The sequence below is a fragment of the Parasteatoda tepidariorum genome, chromosome 9 (genome assembly GCF_043381705.1).
Source record: "Parasteatoda tepidariorum isolate YZ-2023 chromosome 9, CAS_Ptep_4.0, whole genome shotgun sequence".
NCBI classification, from domain to species: domain Eukaryota; kingdom Metazoa; phylum Arthropoda; class Arachnida; order Araneae; family Theridiidae; genus Parasteatoda; species Parasteatoda tepidariorum.
In genome coordinates, this window is record NC_092212.1 from 2,482,444 (window position 1) to 2,500,622 (window position 18,179).

The window sequence follows — 18,179 nt, forward strand, 5'->3', positions numbered from 1 at the left end:
TATGTATATATATATATGTATGTATATATATACTGTTTACAAATGTGACATTCATAATTGAGAGAATTGCCCGTTAGCAAAACATTCAGCCTACGAAATAATTTACTTTTTTCTATTTATAGATAGAATAATTTATAAGGAATAGAAATAATGCATTAAATATGTATATGAAATGCATTATATATTTCATAATAAAATAAATGATATTTTATTATTATAATGAAACCAGCTGCTTTATTATATATTGCCATCGTTGATTAATAGAAATCAATAATGATTTAAAGATGTACATATGCTTATTTAATTTCTTTTAAATTACAAAACAGTTCTAATTTAATCAGTAAAGTGTCTTATTTAATTGAAATTTAAACTTTTATAAAACTTTTTTGAAAATGCTGCAGTGAAAAGTAAACCTGAAATATGCAGCAAATTTTAAGCTAAATGCGAGCTAACAAACGAAATAAAAAAAAACAAACATTGTATCTAAATTTAGAAATATTTATGTTATCTTTTATTAATAAGTAAATGATGACCAGTTCAAAAAAAGGAAAAAAAAAAGCACATGAAAAGTAAATATGAAATAAAATGTTTATGATTTATTTAATCAAATAATTTGATAGTTAAGTAATAATTAAGTTATTTAATTAAACTCGTGATTTTGCATAAGAAAAATTTGATGTCTGAATATCAGATAATTTGTATTCTGCTAACCAAACTTTCAGATCTAGCTGAAATTACTAATTGTTAAATTTTTAGTGTTTTTATGTTTCTTAAAATTTACAGTTAGATTAAAGCAATTTTATTTGCTTATGACGTGGAAGGAAATTTTTTTTTTCTATAGTAAATTTAAATTTCCTTAAAAAAATTGTTTCCAACTTTTTTTAAAAAAATAATTCTTAAGTTATGTAATTTTAGCTCCGTTAATCCTTTGGTCTATGCTTAAAACATTGGTTTTTTAATTTTTTGTAATCAAATAACAATCAACATTATTGAAAAAATTTGCTCCTTTTCTTCTTTTTTTTTTAATTTACAGTGCTACTAGCTCAGAGATGCCAACTTGCTGTTGACAGCGGATAAATATTTTCGTGTGGAAGTCTTTTAATGTATGATTCTTGGTTTTAGTAAATTTATAAATAAGTTTTTTACTCAACACTACTTCTAAAAACTTCGTGATACACCATTTTTTTTACAGTTGAGCCTTAAAAAAATTGGCCAAATTGACCAAAAATCTACAAAATTTAGTTCGTTAGTTCTCTACAGTTTTTTAAATTTTTCATCTAATCTGAAGCAGTTGGCATCTCTGCATGTTACGTATTTATATAAAAAGAAGCTAAAACTTTGTGTGTTTTCAGCGGAACTACAAGCGTTGGGTCAAGCTGCTATGGATTTGGATAATATTGCTGGTGGTAGAAAGCTGAGAGGAAATAACATGTATGATGATGTTCCCATGCCTGACCATAACATTGACTCTTTCAATCCTGATAATCTTCACGGCCCCAACAATTTCCAAAGTGCTATTAACTTCCCAGGAATGGGACATAACTTCAAGCAACCACCACCCAAAGTATGTCATCACCACCCTTCAAAATATATGCTATGCTTCAAAAATTTTTTTTTATTCAATTTTATTTTTGTTTTTTGACACTGTGAAGAAATACCCGGGGAAGTAATGCTTAAATTTTTTTTGTGTGTTTTTAAGCATTCAAATAGTAATAGTGAAACAAAACAAATATTTAAAATATAAAATAAATGAGTTAAAAAATAAATGAAATACACATTCAGATTGTAAAAGCCATTTTATGAGTTTTGGCAGTACAAATGCATTAAGACGTAAGTTCCAAAATTTTTCTGTTTCACTGCTCACTTCGAAACATGAGCATTTTTAAACGCTCCTTAGCACAGGAATCAAACATCACTGTCAGTAATCAGTGAGTTGGTTATAACTATCATTTTAAATACAGTACACTCCCGATTATCCGTGCTCTTTCCAGAGTCACATAAAAAAATTTATTTAATGAGAAACATTTAAAAAAAATTTTGATTCATGAAGTTATAACACTAACAAATTTTTAGAAGCAATATTTGTTATTGGATTGCAGTATATGGAAAATCAGCTGCATGGCCAAAGGTAAAATCATCGACGTTATTATGATCGTGGAGAAAGATCATACAGCTTGATGAACAATCTTCCTTAGATATTCAAGAAGAATATGATAACAGTAGTTTTGAACAAGCAAAAGAAATCTAAGGTTTCGAAATTCTTGACGAAGAAAATTTAGAAGATTAGTTTCAAAGTGTGTGCCTGTCTTCCACTATTTGACAGAAGATGACATCATTGCTAATTAAATCAAACAGTGATGATAGTAACTGATGCAGGAAATGTAGTAAATGAGTGAAATACAATTTCTCATTCTGCTGCTCTGTGGAAACTTAATTAGGTTATATGGGAGAATTTGATTACGGTGACATTACTGTGTCAATATATGGCAAAGTCGCATTAAAATTTTTTTAAGCAGCAAATGTTAAAAGGAAAATTCCTAGTTTACAACATGCAAATATCAGTAATTTTTATATTTTTTGTACTGGTATTGATTTTTTCTTTAATAAAGAGGAGTTTTCGGATTAACCGTGTTTTTCGATTGTCCGTGCGACCTGTCCCGGTGATTAACCCGGATAATCGGGAGTGCACTGTATTGGAATTATTTTTCTCTTTGCACTGTAATGTACTCTTCTTCAGATGCAAGTTGCCTGGCTACCAAAGCCTATTCCCTCTGCAAGTTGTTATGGCATGTCTTTGAATCATCCTGTGGGATGTTTTCCAGACTGTTGCATATAGTCTATTAGGAGCTGTGGGGGCTCAGGGGATAGAACTTTCCCCTCCCGATGAGGTGAAAGGTTTCGAATCTCACACCGACCACTGTGCTGTCGCCAAATATCCTCAGTGGAAGACGGATCGGGGTTAGAAGTTTCTTTGCCGTTAGGCGTGTGGGAGGTTTTCGTGATTTTCCTCGGCATGCCCTGCAAATGTGGACTAGTTTTATTAAAAAGTCTTCCATGATGGCAAAGTCTCCCCAAAACTTGATTCAAGAGTTCCCTTGTCTTTTGGGCAGGGTTCGAAATTACAAAGCTGCTGAGTTGAACATTGGTAGTAGTAAATCCAAAACTTTGGTCGGCTATTCAACGATGATTATAAAACTAAATAACCCATTAGAAACCTCTGGTAAGACGTAATTAAAGTACTACTTATGCATCCCATTAATATATATATATATATAAGCACTTTCCGTTTTTCCTGGGTATTTCAATTTACTGTATCTATCATCCCCGCATCTATTGTCTTGTTTTAATGAACCATCACAAATTATCAATTTTAAAACTAGCGAATTCCTGCCGTAATCATTCAAAAATTCTGCCGACATTTAAAAAAAACAAAGAGTTTTTTTTCGTTTTGAGAAGGAAAATGGTAACACCTAATGCTAATGGTCAAAATTAGGATTTATTCTAGTTTGGCTGAAACAATGTAATTTAATAAAATCTGCAATTTAATTTTTTAAAGCTCTAAACGTAACATATTTTAATTGATAACTTTAACAAAAACTATTTAAGACTGCTTGCTGTTTGAAGATTTTAATCTGAATACGATTTTTAGTTAACATTTAGTGTCAAATTAGTAAATCATATCAAAGATAACAGAAATAAAATATTTTTAGATTAATTAGAAAAGTTTTGCCTTTATGTTGACATTTTTATTATATCATATATATGGCAATTTTAGAGCTCCTACCTTTGCATTGTGTACTTTTGCAAAAATTAAATAACTTTCAAAGCAACAATTGAGGCAGCATCTTAATGTTATATTGTATGTAATTTATAGGGTCCCAACAATAACCTAATAAATTCTGCCTTGAATGGGCAGCAATTGCAATCTGGTAATATATCTCCTGCTATACTCCAAAAACTTCTTCAGCAACAGCAGCAGCAGCAACAATCTCTTCAAATGCTAAACTTAGTAAGTAGATTGCACGGATTACATTTTATGAGTGTTAAAAATTGTCTCAGAGAATGCTTAAACTTAGTAATGTTCAGTCGTAAGCAGCTTCTGACACTTCTTGTAGTTAATTTTTTTTAACTGAACGAACCAAAATCTAAGAACTCAGAAGTCTATTTAAAGAATTAATTTACTGGTCCTTCACAAATTAATTCATCATAAAAGCAGCCTCTTCATTTCCTTTGAGATACTAAATCCATGACTACACTCATAATTTAACAATATCAACTTTTTTAAAGATGTTATTTCACAAGAACAGGATCTTATAAGAAAAAACTGATTGTAAGATAATTTTTTGTTCAAGCAATTATGACCAGATTTTTCTAAAAAATGTGCACCTATTTAATCTAATTTACAAGACTATGAGGACATAACACAATAAGCTCATCATAAGGCTTGTTAGTTTAAAATGCAATATAAGATTATTTTATTAAATTATTTAGTTTGAAACTTGCATTAAGTAATTTAATGAGATACAATTATTTATCATTAGTATTATTTTTTGTTTATTCTTACCCATTAAAAATTTCATTTTACCTTTTAAATAACAAAATTATTTTAATGATAAGAAAGCCTTTGCCTCCCGTTTTAAAAAAATAAATAATGTTCTTAATTAAATTTAAATAGCATGTTCTGGTACATTTTTTAACCGACTTTCAATACAGAAAATATTTAACTGTGACCTTTTCTTTCTTTTTTAGAATAACATTCAGGGATTTGGCAATTCCAAATTCAACAATAATGCTCAACTTCGACATTTGTGCCAGCAGATACAAATGGCTGTTTCTGCTGGTCATTTGAATGCTCAGGTAATTGAAGTACGTTTCTTTTTCTGGCTATCTTTCTACCTTTCTTTCAATTTTGGAGCACAGGGCAGGTATGGTATAGAGAAGGACCCACCTTTTGGTCATATCAGGACTTGACAATTCTTCTTGAAATATTCCTTTTACTTTGTTTAAATTAATATCTTGGTATTGTTCAGGTATACTCTGTTCAGAAATATAAATTACCCAACCTTGGGTTGAGCAACTAGCCCTGTTTTTCAAGGCTCTGTATTTTAACTCCATTTTAGGAATATCATATAATTTTGATCTGATCGTACAAGACGGACCGTACACACTCTACTCCCCACAAACTCTGGGACTCTCTAATTTCCTGCAATCAAAATGAGAACTTGAAGCCATGCCATATTCAATGTGTATCTTACGTGCTAGCTGTTCAGTTGCCTACCAGAATCAAACTCAGAGCCCTAGCTCTCCTCTAGCTGTTGGAGTGGTGTCTTAACAGACTATGTCCAATTTAGAAACAAAAAATTGAGGGCTTAGAGTTGATATAAAATTTTCTTTTTTCCATGTTACTCTGTTAAATATGGTTGATTTGCTTCATCTTGTTTTTTGGGAGGTTTTCCTATTATATATTTGAATTGTCCTACATGCAAGAGGTGTGGTTTGAATCATAAAATCCTTTTTATCAAAATACTTCTGCTTCGGAATGTCACATTATTATCTGTTGCAATATCAAATTGCACAATTAGCACATTGATTACATTTCAGCAACGTTTTGTGATTAAATGGTTATAAATTGGAATTCTGTTATAATTGGTAGAGGTATTTTTGACAGAAGATTTACAGTTTTTTGTATTATGTCTGATACTAGTTGCATTTTCAGTAAATAGAAGACCAATATCATGTAAACTATATAAATAAAAAAAAAGTGTTGAAATCCTTACAGGAAAAAATTAATTTTAGTGGTCGTTGAAATATAACAAAATACAACTTACCATCAACCTAGTTGAACAAGATTGAAATGCATCAAATATCAATTCATCATCATCTATAATAATCTTATTTTCCTTTACGTTTTTCAATCTGTTTATTCTAAATGGGTCCTGATTAAATATATAAGTGACTCTTTTGGTCCTCTCAGATTGGTTTCATTTAAAGAAATTTCAAAATTGTTGATTCAGCTTTATTTATGCACACATTCATTTGCTGCTGCTCAGTGCTCTATAATTCAACTAATTTTCATCTTATTTGCTTTTTTAACTCTTTTTTTTTTCCTGACTTTAAATTAGTTGTTAACATTTAACTTTTTTCATTTTAAATATTTGTCTCTCTTTGTTGTATATTTTTGAAATTTAAATTATATTAAATAAGTGTGTTCATGTAATTTCATAAATTATTTTTTTGTTACAACTGTTTTTGGGAATTTTTTATGTCATAAAATGTCTATTTGTTTCTTAATTGATCTAATGTAATTTAGAGTGGCTGCTAAACTAAATCTGCACTCAAAATACAGATGTGATATTTTGTAACTACAATATCTCATCTCTTATTTTTTTTAATTGCTTCATTATAAATATAAAGCTGATAAAATTTATGTATTCATAGCTGTCAACTCTACTGGTTTTACCAGTAGACTACTGTATTTTGCCAGTTTCTCTTGGTCTACTGGTTTTAGAAAATTACCTAAAATAGAGTAGTTTTCCAAAAAAAGAAAAAATCCCTATTGAAATAGAATTGTTTGCTTTAATACGAAATAAGTATTGCTAATACATAATCAAGTGAGCCTCATTTTTAGTAATCAGTTAGAAACTTTTTTGTTCTAAAAATGTCAGTTTATTTTTAATCAGAACTCCTTTTTTAAAATAGTTATAGGAAATTTTAACTATCAATAATAAATTACTTGTTTTACTATTAATAATTAACATAATGAAAAAAAAACATTTCAAATTCATTTAATGTTGATCAAAAGCGAAAAATATTGATGACCATTTGAAAATGATTAAGTTTTTGTATTTTGATGTTAACAAAAATTCCTAAAATTCTCTATACGTAAAATATACAGTTATCATTAAATATATGCAGTTATCATAAAATAATAAAATATATACAGTTATAATAAATAAATTTTTCATAGATTCGATTGGATTTTTTCCTATCTACATTGTTGGCTATGTATATTCAATTGTGAGCTTATTAATTTTAGAATATTTTTCTTAAATTATCGATGTTTGTAGATAATAAGTTACAGATATTTCTATTTTTCGGATATCTGAGCCACTTCCTGAATAATATAGAGCATGCCTGCAATTTTTTTTTAACTGGTCTTTATCAAAGTTGCCACAGCTCTCTGGTCTTTAATTTCAACACAGGAATAGTTATAATTGTGTATTTAAACTCTTACAGATACTTAATCAACCATTGTCTCCACAAACACTGCAACTCCTTTATCAGTTATTGCAGCAAATCAAAGCCCTTGCAGGATTACAAAATCAGCTTCTTCAAGCAACCTCTCATGGCTCAAAACAGGGTAACAACAATGCAGCAGTTCTTCAAATAAATGTTCACATTGCTCAAACTAAATCTAGAATTGCCACCCTTCAAAATCAAATATGTGTTCATCAAGCACAATTCATGAAACAACAGGTAAGTTGCTTACAAAACAGTTTTTATTTAAAGGATAAATTTTTTTTCCAAAATTACTGAATATATATTTTTATTTATAAAAAATTTCACTTGTCCAAGCTCTTATTAAATGCATCACAATTTTTTCTTACTTCTATTTTGTAAGTGAAATTTCCCTAATTTAAAAAATTAATAGTTCTAACAAGTTAAGTTAATAAATACCTTAGTATAACTAAAATCATAGATGATTATTAATTTCAATACTATAATGTAAACATATTTTAAGAATATAAAAATCATTCAATACTTGGAGTTAAGCATTTAGCTATTAACGAAAATAAGTATTTCATTTAAAAAAATTTTAAAATAAGTTAAGTATAAAAATTAACTTTGACTTTTTTTCTTTTCTTTAATATTCCAGTTTATCCTTAGAAACACTTTTTTTTTTTAAAGCACCAACAAAGGTATTATAGATAAAAACAATACTGCAGTTCTTAAATTCAAATATTCAGTATTTTTTAAATGATTATTCAAAAATAATATGCTTCTAGTAAAATTTTGTAATTTATTTTTAAAAAAAATCTTTCATTATAGATTTTTAATATGCTGCTACAAGGTAGTTAATACTAGTTTTATAAAAGTACATTTCATAAATGTACAATTATATTTATCTAGAGTTCAATTTTTCAGCAATAATTTTTGAAATTATTATTTATAATTAAGATCTGTCTTTAATATTTAGTAGAAGTATGATTTAGAGGAAAAATAGCGTTATTGACAGACGCTCAATAAATGTTTAAAAGAACTTTTTAAAATTTTTCAAGCATTTAATCTGATGAAATAGTAATTAATCAATGTTCTTACCTTTAAGCAAGATGCAATATATATATATAATAAAAAAATAAAAATAATTAACAAAGACAAACTATCATTTTGATACTGTGAGAAACATCATTATTCATCTCACACTAAACAAAATGATTGTTTGATCTTTGCTTACAGCATTGCTCGTGCTTTTATTTCTGTTTTATTGCAATGTGCTCAGAGGATGCCTCTTCATTCTTCGGACAAATAATAGCTTTTGCCTGTAATCCCACTTTTAGGTTAAGATGAATCAGAAACCATTAAGTTTACATGATATGTTTTTCTCATCATTGCATACACAAATTCCATTGATCTCTTCCTATAGCTTGCTCAACAGCAGCCAAATCTCACCCCTCACCACGGCACTCAATCCTCCATGGACATTTTCAAACCGAATGTCGATCCCATGTCCGGATTACAGGCTGACTTTCGGGATATTTCAATCAAAGACATGTCACACCAAAATCACCAATCCAGACTCAATCAGTGGAAACTCTCCTCCCTGGAAAAAGACGAAAATCAAATGATAGATCCCCTCGGAAACTCCGGGGATTTCAGCCGGGCTCCCGGGCCCATCACCTCTAAGCAAGGAACCAACTCTGGCTCGTTGATGCATCCACTTCTAGAACAGCCAGACAACACTTGGTCCGGACTGGGAGGTCGTGGTGAGTCCAGCTGGCCAGATCCCGCCTCGTCGTCCGACAGCACGAACGTCCCTAACTCCACTTCCCTGTCTACATTAGGCTCTGGACAAACTGCTGAAAACAAAGACGGTTCTCACTCAGCGACTGTTTCCACATCCACCACCAATTCTTCCACGTACAACCTTACTGACTTGGTTCCAGAGTTTGAACCTGGGAAGCCCTGGAAGGGTACTCAGCTGAAGAATATTGAAGATGACCCACATATTACTCCTGGCAGCATTGCAAGATCCCCTCTATCCGTCAACAACATCAAAGAATCCAATTTGTTTTGGCCTCCTAAATCTAGTCCAGCCAATAGTGACGGTGTGGGGAATTTACCTACTAACACATGGATGTACAGTGCTCCTCCAGTTGGCACTCCTAATAGGTAAGTCTCTTTTTTTTTTAGCTCAATGGGTGGAAAATTTAGAGGAAAAAAAATGGTTATTAGTTGCATGCAGATTTGTATGAAAGTGCGGGGGCAATTCCTCGTTTGTACTTCATTCTTTGGAAACAAGTTTTTTTAAAAAAATATGTCACTTGGTTCATACCTTATATTAGTTACCTTTTTGTAATTAGTTCTTACTTTCTATAATGATAAAGAATGAAAACAGTTTAAGATTTAATTTAATATTGTATAAGTTCAATATTTAACCGTACTTAGTTTATTAAAAAAATTGCATTCTAACTCAAGCATGTCACAGAATTATTTTTTTTTATTAAAAACAGAACAGAATTATTTTTTTATTATGTTCTGTTATTGATCCAAATTAAGTTCTTTCTCGCTTTACACCTTAGAATTGTATTTCTGTTGCACTATAAATTAAAAATGAGTCTGAGATCTTAAAACTCATCAATTAAATGTCCCCCCCCATTTATTGGAAGTCTATTAATCTAACTAAAGAACTCTTGTCTAAAGCACTGTCCGTGACTATGGTTATCAGGTTGATCTTTTTTTAGAAGAGGTGTTGAGTAAACATATAGAACAGCTTTTGACTCTAGTCTTTAAGAGCAGTATTATAAACTTATTTAATACGCTTTGTCTTGATTCTATGGTGTGTAGAGTTCTTTGAATAGGTAGACAGTAAGAAATGTGTAAACCAGGGTTGGCAAGATTTTGCCGCAGGTGGAAAAAACCATGGTAAATACCGGTAAAAACCGTCCTGGCAAAAACAGGTTTTTGCCAAGCAAAGTGGCAAAAAGTGGCAAAAACCTATATTTTCCAAGATGAGAGGACAAAAACACATTTTTGGTACAAAATTATTCCTAAAATTGAAATATATACTATGAATATAAATAATTACAGAAAAATTAACAAAATTATTATTAAATCATAATTAAATGATAATGTAATAATATATCATTTTAGTAGTTTAAAACATTATTGATTGGAAAATTTGTGATTATTCTCTTTTTTCCAGTGAAATGAACTTATTTTAAATTAATATAACTATAATTTAAAGCATAAAATATCTATCAACATGTGTAGTTAATTATTGTACAAATAATAATTTTTTATAATAAATAATAATATTATACAAATAATAATATTTATTTATTTGTAAAAAAACATTTATTTTAGGATTCTAAAATGAAAAGAGATCAAAAACTTTCAATCTTTTAAAAATTATTACCTTTATATTAATTATTAATATGTTAAAAATAATTTTTTCATGTAATGTATCAAAATTATTATTCCTTATGATTGATTTAAATTTGTTTCAAGTATTTTGTAATAATATTTAATCAGCAATTTAGATAATTTGGTTTTTGCCGGTTTTTACCAGTTTTTGCCGGTTTTGACCAGGTTTTTGCCACTGTCCTGGCAAAAAAACCTTTTTGCCGGCAAAAACTCCAACCCTGGTGTAAACAGTTGATTACATAAGTGTAATTAACTGAAATAATGTTTTTATGATTTTAGCTCAAGTGCAAATTTGAAACCTGGAAATGGTAAGTCGAGCTGGAGCTCTGAAATTGGAACAACTAATGACTTATGGGGATCAATGCCAAATAAAAATTCTCGTAATTCTGCTCCACAAGGGATATCCAATCCAGGTACATGTCATCACATTTTTAATTAATTTTCTAAATTACAACTACTGTATTTCCTGGTGTATGAGTCCCTTAAAACCCCCAAAATTTTACAAAAAATCAGGGGATTTAATTTTTATACTATGTTAAGAAAATTGGATATTCAATGATCGGGAAATATAGATGCATTATAAATGATGAGAGTGTCATTTTACTCCTTTCAAAAACTATTTTTAATATCTTATATACCATGGACGTGAGGGGGAGGAACCCTTTCATATTAAGTTGAAGACAACTATGACAACAATAAACTTNATTTCAATCTCATCATAGAGTGGGAACCATGAAATAGTAATGAGAAAAAAAGTAATAAAAGTAAATCGTTCGTCAGCTTTGCTCTGCAAAGTAAGTTAATGATTTATTTCCGTTTATCTCGGAGAGATTGTTGCCATTTAATTTTGCAAGTACTATTTATGGCAGTGGTTCAGTGTTAAAGTAAAATTGAATTTTTATCAATAAATAGGAGGTATTCTTTAAGTGAAGAGTAAATATTAAAGCATATGATTTTAACAATTAATAAATTTTGTTTTCGAACTCAATAGTAAAAGTCAACTTTAGAAATAAATGAAATTTTGTGAGTTTCTTTTTTATTTATCATTTGTTTACTTTTTAATCTTCCAACTATGTTTAAAGTACTTTAAATTATTAAATATATTTATTTAATTTATGATATTTTTATTATATAGACAATTTAGTTATGCATGTTTAATTCATATCAGGGATGTAACAAATATTTCTCATTATTCTGCCCTTTTGCCTAATAATCGGCAAAGTATCATTTGTAAAATTATTTTTCAAAAAATTTTTTTTGTGTGTTGAGGGAAATATTAATAGATTTAATATAAAAAAGTTTGAAATTATGTTTTTTCTATGCATTATTAGAAAATGTTTTTACACACGCTTTTTAAGCTCTAAAACTTGAAAACTTTTTAAGCTCTAAACTAAACCATAAGTTTTGCAATGCTGATTTTAAGTTATATTGAGGCAAATTAATTTCATCGTTTCCCCCAAATTTTAGATTTTAAAAATTCAGAACTTTTTTTAAAGTTTCATTTTTGCTTGTTTTTCTGTTTCAACTAAGCGAAACTAACAGATCTTTTCTAATAGGTTTAATTACTCATTGCCACTTTTTTTTGTTTGGTACGACAAATAACTAGTAACATAGCAGTGTTTTCATCATAGAAAAAAAAAGTGTGAGAATTTCTCACCCTTTCTCAAAAACAGGGTGAGATTTCAAAAAGTTAAGTGAGATTTCTAAAAACTAAAAAAACACAAAAACTCATGAAAAAAAAATCATTTCTTTAATTATAATACATTTTTAACATCTTCTATTTTTTAAAGTATTGAATATTTTTGGTGCATCATCATAGATTTTGCCTTTACAAGGTATTTGTCCATCTTACATAAGTGCATAAAAAATTTGAACGTCTTACATGAAGAAACCTTACCTACCGTAAACACGTGGTTGCAGAGAAATGTGTTGTAGGTAATGTGATGAAAGGGGTTGTGTTCTGTTGTTCGAAAAGGTTCTAATACTGGAAAATAGGGAAGCTAGATAATGGGGCAGATGTTGTAGATAATGAAAGATCCAGGAAGGGAAGTGAAAAGAATTTTATTCTAAATGGCGTAATTCGAAGCTTTTTCCAAAATGCTAGAAATTCGTGAATTTTGAAAACGATTTATAGAATGCCCGAATTTCTCGCGGTAATCATTTCTTGATGCGAGAAAAGAAAAATATCTACGAGATTCTCGCGCTGTAGTGAAAACACTGCATAGAAAACTGTAATTACCGTCGTGGAAGTTATATTTCAAAACTGAGAACAATTTTTTTTATTTATTGACTTTTCCTTTCGTCAGCGTTTTTATTATGACCGCTTTTTTTGAAAGACCGTTTCTAATGAACATTTTTCTTTTATGATAAATTTTTTTCTAAAAAAGTGGCAATGTGAAGTTGTTAAATTAAGATTTTTAGCATTAAATCTTTTGTTAAAAAATTAAGATTGTATTTTGTTTTGGTTTCTATCCTGCTTTTGCAAAAAAAAGAAGTATGTTTTTTATTTATAATTTTCATGTGACTCGGCAAATAAGAGAATTTCTATTAAACTTCATTTTTCCACTCTTAACTTTTTCTTGAAAATACGGTAATTGGAGAACTAAAACGTTTAGCTTTAAAATTTTCTTTTAAAAATTAAGATCGTTTTTTATTTTTTCTGTTTTGCTTTTGTATATTATCTTCATTTTTATAAGCATTTTTTGATAGCATTGCATTTTTAAAAGCATTTCTAAACTAATTTCTATATAAAAAATAATATGTATTAACAATTAAAAAAATATTGCATTCGGCTGAATTTTTTTTTGGCCGAATATTTGGCGAAATCTCTGTTACATCCCTAATTCATATTAGTTTTTTCAACTAGAGTCTAACTACAACCTGAATTTTTACGATTGCAGACTTAAATGTTTGCAGGCCCTTAACCTAATACTTCCTATACTATTTATTTTGCATTTTCACTCATCATATAAAGATTTTTTTAAAACAGTACTTTAAATTACTTTCAGAAAAGTTAAGATAATTTATTCAAGATCATTTAAAAACGTATAGCACAGTAAAAACTTTTTATACCTTAAAAAGCAATAAGTATAGGTTAAAGCTTCAAACTTGTAGATTCTGAAACATCTGTCGGATTCAGTAACATTAGCAGTTTCGTTATACAGGACGAGCCCTACTCTGTGACCCGAAACCCATAGTTATAACTAACAAGAATGCGTTCCTAAAACCAAGTGGGAGTACATGCGAATAATCAATGATCGAGTAAATAAAATAAGTGATTCTGCAAATCAGCAATTCAGCCAAATGAAGTATCATCATATTAAAACATTGTTATTTTAAAAACTATGCAAAAATACATTTTGGTAACTAATGGAAAAACAATCGAAAACCCTGCGGATTCATCGTAAAGTCATCCCTAATCGAGTGGAGTCGAGAAATGCACGGTTCAGAATTTGCAATAAATTATAATGGCACAATAAAATATTTTGTTTTTAGAAGGAAATCTGTAACAATAGCTGCCAAAATAGTGATTGGCAAACCAAGTGGATCTTCGTTGATTGAGTGTAGCTAAAAAGTAAGAATGCAAATGTGTGATTCGACTCACTATAAAGTTGTATGGACACATTGAGATCTTCAACATTTTGTGGAAATAAGTGCTAAAAACGCTATTGTCAAAAATAATGGTTAAAATGTAGAATATATCAGAAAGTGAATGAAAATTGACTCAATTCGTTACCATGCTTTAAGTTTTAGGGTACAATTAAGTAAAATTTCTCAAAAAATGAATTAATCATAACAAAATTTTTAATAGATTAATTTATGTTATCTGCATCATTGACTCGCAGTGTTGATGAGCATATAACATAAAAACCATTAAAATAAAATTTTTAAATTTCTGACTTTAAAAAAAAATATTTTTTTTACTGTGTTCATGACTGTTTTTTCATCAGTCCTAAGTTCCGTATCCGTTTACAGCGTGCATAGTGTTTTTATAAAGTGCTTAATTTTGATTTGCGTTTTTTAAAAGCCCTTAAAGGAACTTTTTTTATTCAGGATTTGTTAAAAGTGCTTAATTTTATATATTTTAAATACAGATTTTTCTTTGCTGTGTCAATGTCATTTGAAATTACAAAAAATGCATGATTTTGGCAATTTTCTCTGCAATATTTATCTGAAGTTAGTTCTATCATGATTATGTAAAGTTTTTGAATTTTATTGATTTTATGTTCATAAATTAAGAGCTTTAAACGATGGAAAAAAACTTTTTTATTATCGCACAGATCCTAATTATTATTATTATTTTTTTTATGGAAAGTGATTAAAAATATTTTTTGAGTGCTTAAAAAATGCTTAAAAGGTTTTTATTTTTTGTTGAAAATTTGACTACGCCTGTTTATAATAATTCAATCCTTATTTTAAAATTTCTTGTGGTTCCTTTTTCAATGTTTTATTGTAGTGATTGCGTCATTATTACTGAAAATAACTACACATTTCCTTTACAGGTTGGGAACGCCAGTATAACTCAACATTTTTGCTATTGAGAAATTTGACTCCTCAGGTAAAATACTTTACACGCAGTTATTATTTTACTGTTTGAACAAACGATAGTTATTTTTTGCTTATTTGTAATGTTCTGCGAGCTTTATTCAGAGGAATTTCTGTGCGTAAAATAAACATTCCTAACAATAATTTTATCTTGGCTCCATTTGGGTTCAAAATTGGCTCACTCTAGGTCCTATTAGAACTTGCACAGAGGGACCAGTATTGGGATCTCCAGATTTTTAAAGATGGGTCCTAGAAGGGCTTTTAACAGGGGACAATAAAAATTGTGTATAGGGTTAATATAGGTTGAAAAAGGTTGTAAAATATCGGGTGAAGCGGACCATCCTACTTATTACCTTAGTTATTATATATTATTTTATAGTTATTAGATTAGGATAGGGATATTATCCTAAGTTATTAACCGTATTGGGCCGATATGGGTTGAATAACTGATTTAAAATGTTAGGTTAGGTTTTGAAGGGCAGTCATTCTGCTTGCCCTTCGATCCTATTAAATATGCCCCCTTTGTAAAAATAGCCACCATCCCTGAAAAACACTGGCTTTTTACTCATATTCCATTTTGAAAAAATTCATTGTTTCAATTATAATGACGCACTGGTAAAATTATTTGTGTTTAGGTTTAATTCCGTTTACTATTACAAATATTTATTTTGTTAGGAATATTCTTAACTGGTTAAACTGTATAAATATCTTCTTACGGGGTATATTAATAAATTTTTGGGTGATTATAAATTTTAAAACTATTCTTTAAGCAAATAACTTTTTTTTTTAAATGCACTTTTAAATGTTCATTTTCTCGTAATTTTCAGTTTAAATTATTGAAAAAGTGTCCAAGTTGTTAATCAATTTATTTATTTTTGTAAGTTTACTTTTTTTGAAGAAAAAAAATTTGCACAGAGATTGCCTTTTAGCATGCATTTAATTATTTTAAACACTACAAATTTTTCTCTTATTTTGATAATGAGGGAGAATAACTTTTTGAACTATATATGTTAAGTAGTATAAGAGGATAATTTAAAAATTTTTGTGTATAAAATTAAGTTATTTCATAATATTGTAAGTTTTTACGGTGTTATGTGAGTGCCCTTTCAAAACTAAAAGTGGCTTTTTTTTATAGAAGAAGCACCCTGCCCTTTTTCATTCCTAGGGAGAACTCTTTTTAATCTAACAATTCTGTGTAGGGTCAATATCGAAAAAATATCGGCCTTTTTGAGTCAACATTACAAAATATTGGTTCAATGAGGACCCGAGTTATTTTGCTGCTATGGATATTTTTTTGTTGCTTTTATTAAATAAAGGTGCTCTAGTTGCTTAATGTTAAAAATTGATATTTTTGTGGGATGTTATAATTGTATATATTTTTTTTCCTCCCAGATTGATGGCTCTACCTTAAAAACTCTCTGCATGCAGCATGGTCCATTGCAGATGTTTCATTTGTTCTTGAACCGTGGAGTCGCTCTCGTTCGCTATTCATCTAGAGAAGAAGCAACCAAAGCTCAGTCTGCTCTCAACAACTGCGTCCTCGGCAACACTACCATGCTTGCCGATATTCCGAATGAATCCGAAATACAACAGTACCTCCAAGTGGCTTCTGGTCAAAGTAGCGGTGGTGGCGCTGGAGGCAATTCATGGCCACCCTCTCAGAGTAACAGTGGATCATCTAGTTATCAGAGCAGCGGTGGCAGCTCCAACACTTATTACGGCAATTCCAACAACGGAAGCAGTGGCGGCAATTGGAATTCGAATGCCCCAACCTCTCAACTCTGGTCATTTTCTAACTCGAGCCTCTGGGGATCATCTCAGTCGAGCAACGATCACGATGCAAGTACAAATCCTATTAACTCCTATCTGCCGAACGACTTGTTAGGTGGCGAGCCCATGTAAATGCTCATTCACAGCTGAAAAGACTCTTCAGGGAGTAGAATGTGAATCGGACAACTGTGGGCTCTCGTACCTGCAGTCTTTTGTTTAATGTGATATGAACTTTTAAGTGTTGCACTGGCCATGTTAACTTCTTCCAGTATGTGTAATTGTCAACATGAACTTATGATTGCATATGCTAGAGTGTGATATTTTCTCCCTTGGCTTATGCAACACTGTATTACTTCTTTTTCTTTTAGTTTTTCTCTTTTTTTTTCTTGATCATTGAAAACTGCCTAAAAACGAGCAATTCAATGCTCCCTTTACAATCATAGAATAATACTGACGAGAGAGCAAATCAAATGATTATTAAAGTATTGAAAAACTGTCTCCAGTTTTTTAAGTGCCACAGGAGAAAAGCCTTAAGTAAATTCTGCCATATCAGTTGGTTTTGGTGGATTATCGAAATATATTTAAGATGAGGATTTGTGACGCGGGGCCGGCCATTCAAACAAGAACGTTTTCCGAGTATGGCCAGCTCCGAATAATTGATTCCGCCACTTTTAAGATTTGGACTGGAATATTGTATGATATATTTAATTTTTTTTTTTGTTTCCATTGAGAAAAAAAAAGTTTATTTGAGATTTATGTATCTTGTCAATTTGTTGCTGTATTTAAATGTTAATTTGTGCTATTTTATTCAGTAGAGAGCCTGATTTCTTTTTTTTGTTATTAAAGAAAAGGGTGTATACTATTATAATATATTATATTAATATTTTGAGAAATGGTGTAAAAATGAGTTAAGTTTGTGGTGTTTCTCTTATGTATTGTGTTTGGTAAGTCTTTCTGAAAAAATTGATTGCATTTTTAACTTGTCGAAGTACATATTTGTTGATTTTAGCTCCTAATTTTTTCTTCTTTTTATAATGGGAGGGCGTCGTTTTCCAACTCTCGAGCCAAAATGTTTTTTTCTTTCTCTTTTATTTTTTACCTCCGGTTAATCAAAATCAAATGTGCTTTTTTAATCCCCCATGTTCCATTGAATGCACTTAAGAGTTGGAAGCGTCCTTCACAGTTGAATGTGTGCAAAAATAAAAATCATTTTGTGTGTA

At 29.8% G+C, this 18,179-nt stretch overlaps 1 protein-coding gene across 1 annotated transcript in view; it reads left to right on the forward strand.

Annotated features, from left to right (window-relative positions):
• Nucleotides 1–18,179, forward strand: part of LOC107455568 (protein Gawky) — a gene marked incomplete in the record, with an annotated part of 49,839 nt that extends 31,660 nt beyond the window's left edge. The window contains 8 exon segments of the mRNA XM_043042604.2: nt 1,353–1,564; nt 3,875–4,009; nt 4,750–4,857; nt 7,237–7,476; nt 8,645–9,390; nt 10,924–11,057; nt 15,147–15,202; nt 16,582–18,179. Of these exon segments, the coding sequence (XP_042898538.1) occupies nt 1,353–1,564; nt 3,875–4,009; nt 4,750–4,857; nt 7,237–7,476; nt 8,645–9,390; nt 10,924–11,057; nt 15,147–15,202; nt 16,582–17,091 (2,141 nt within the window).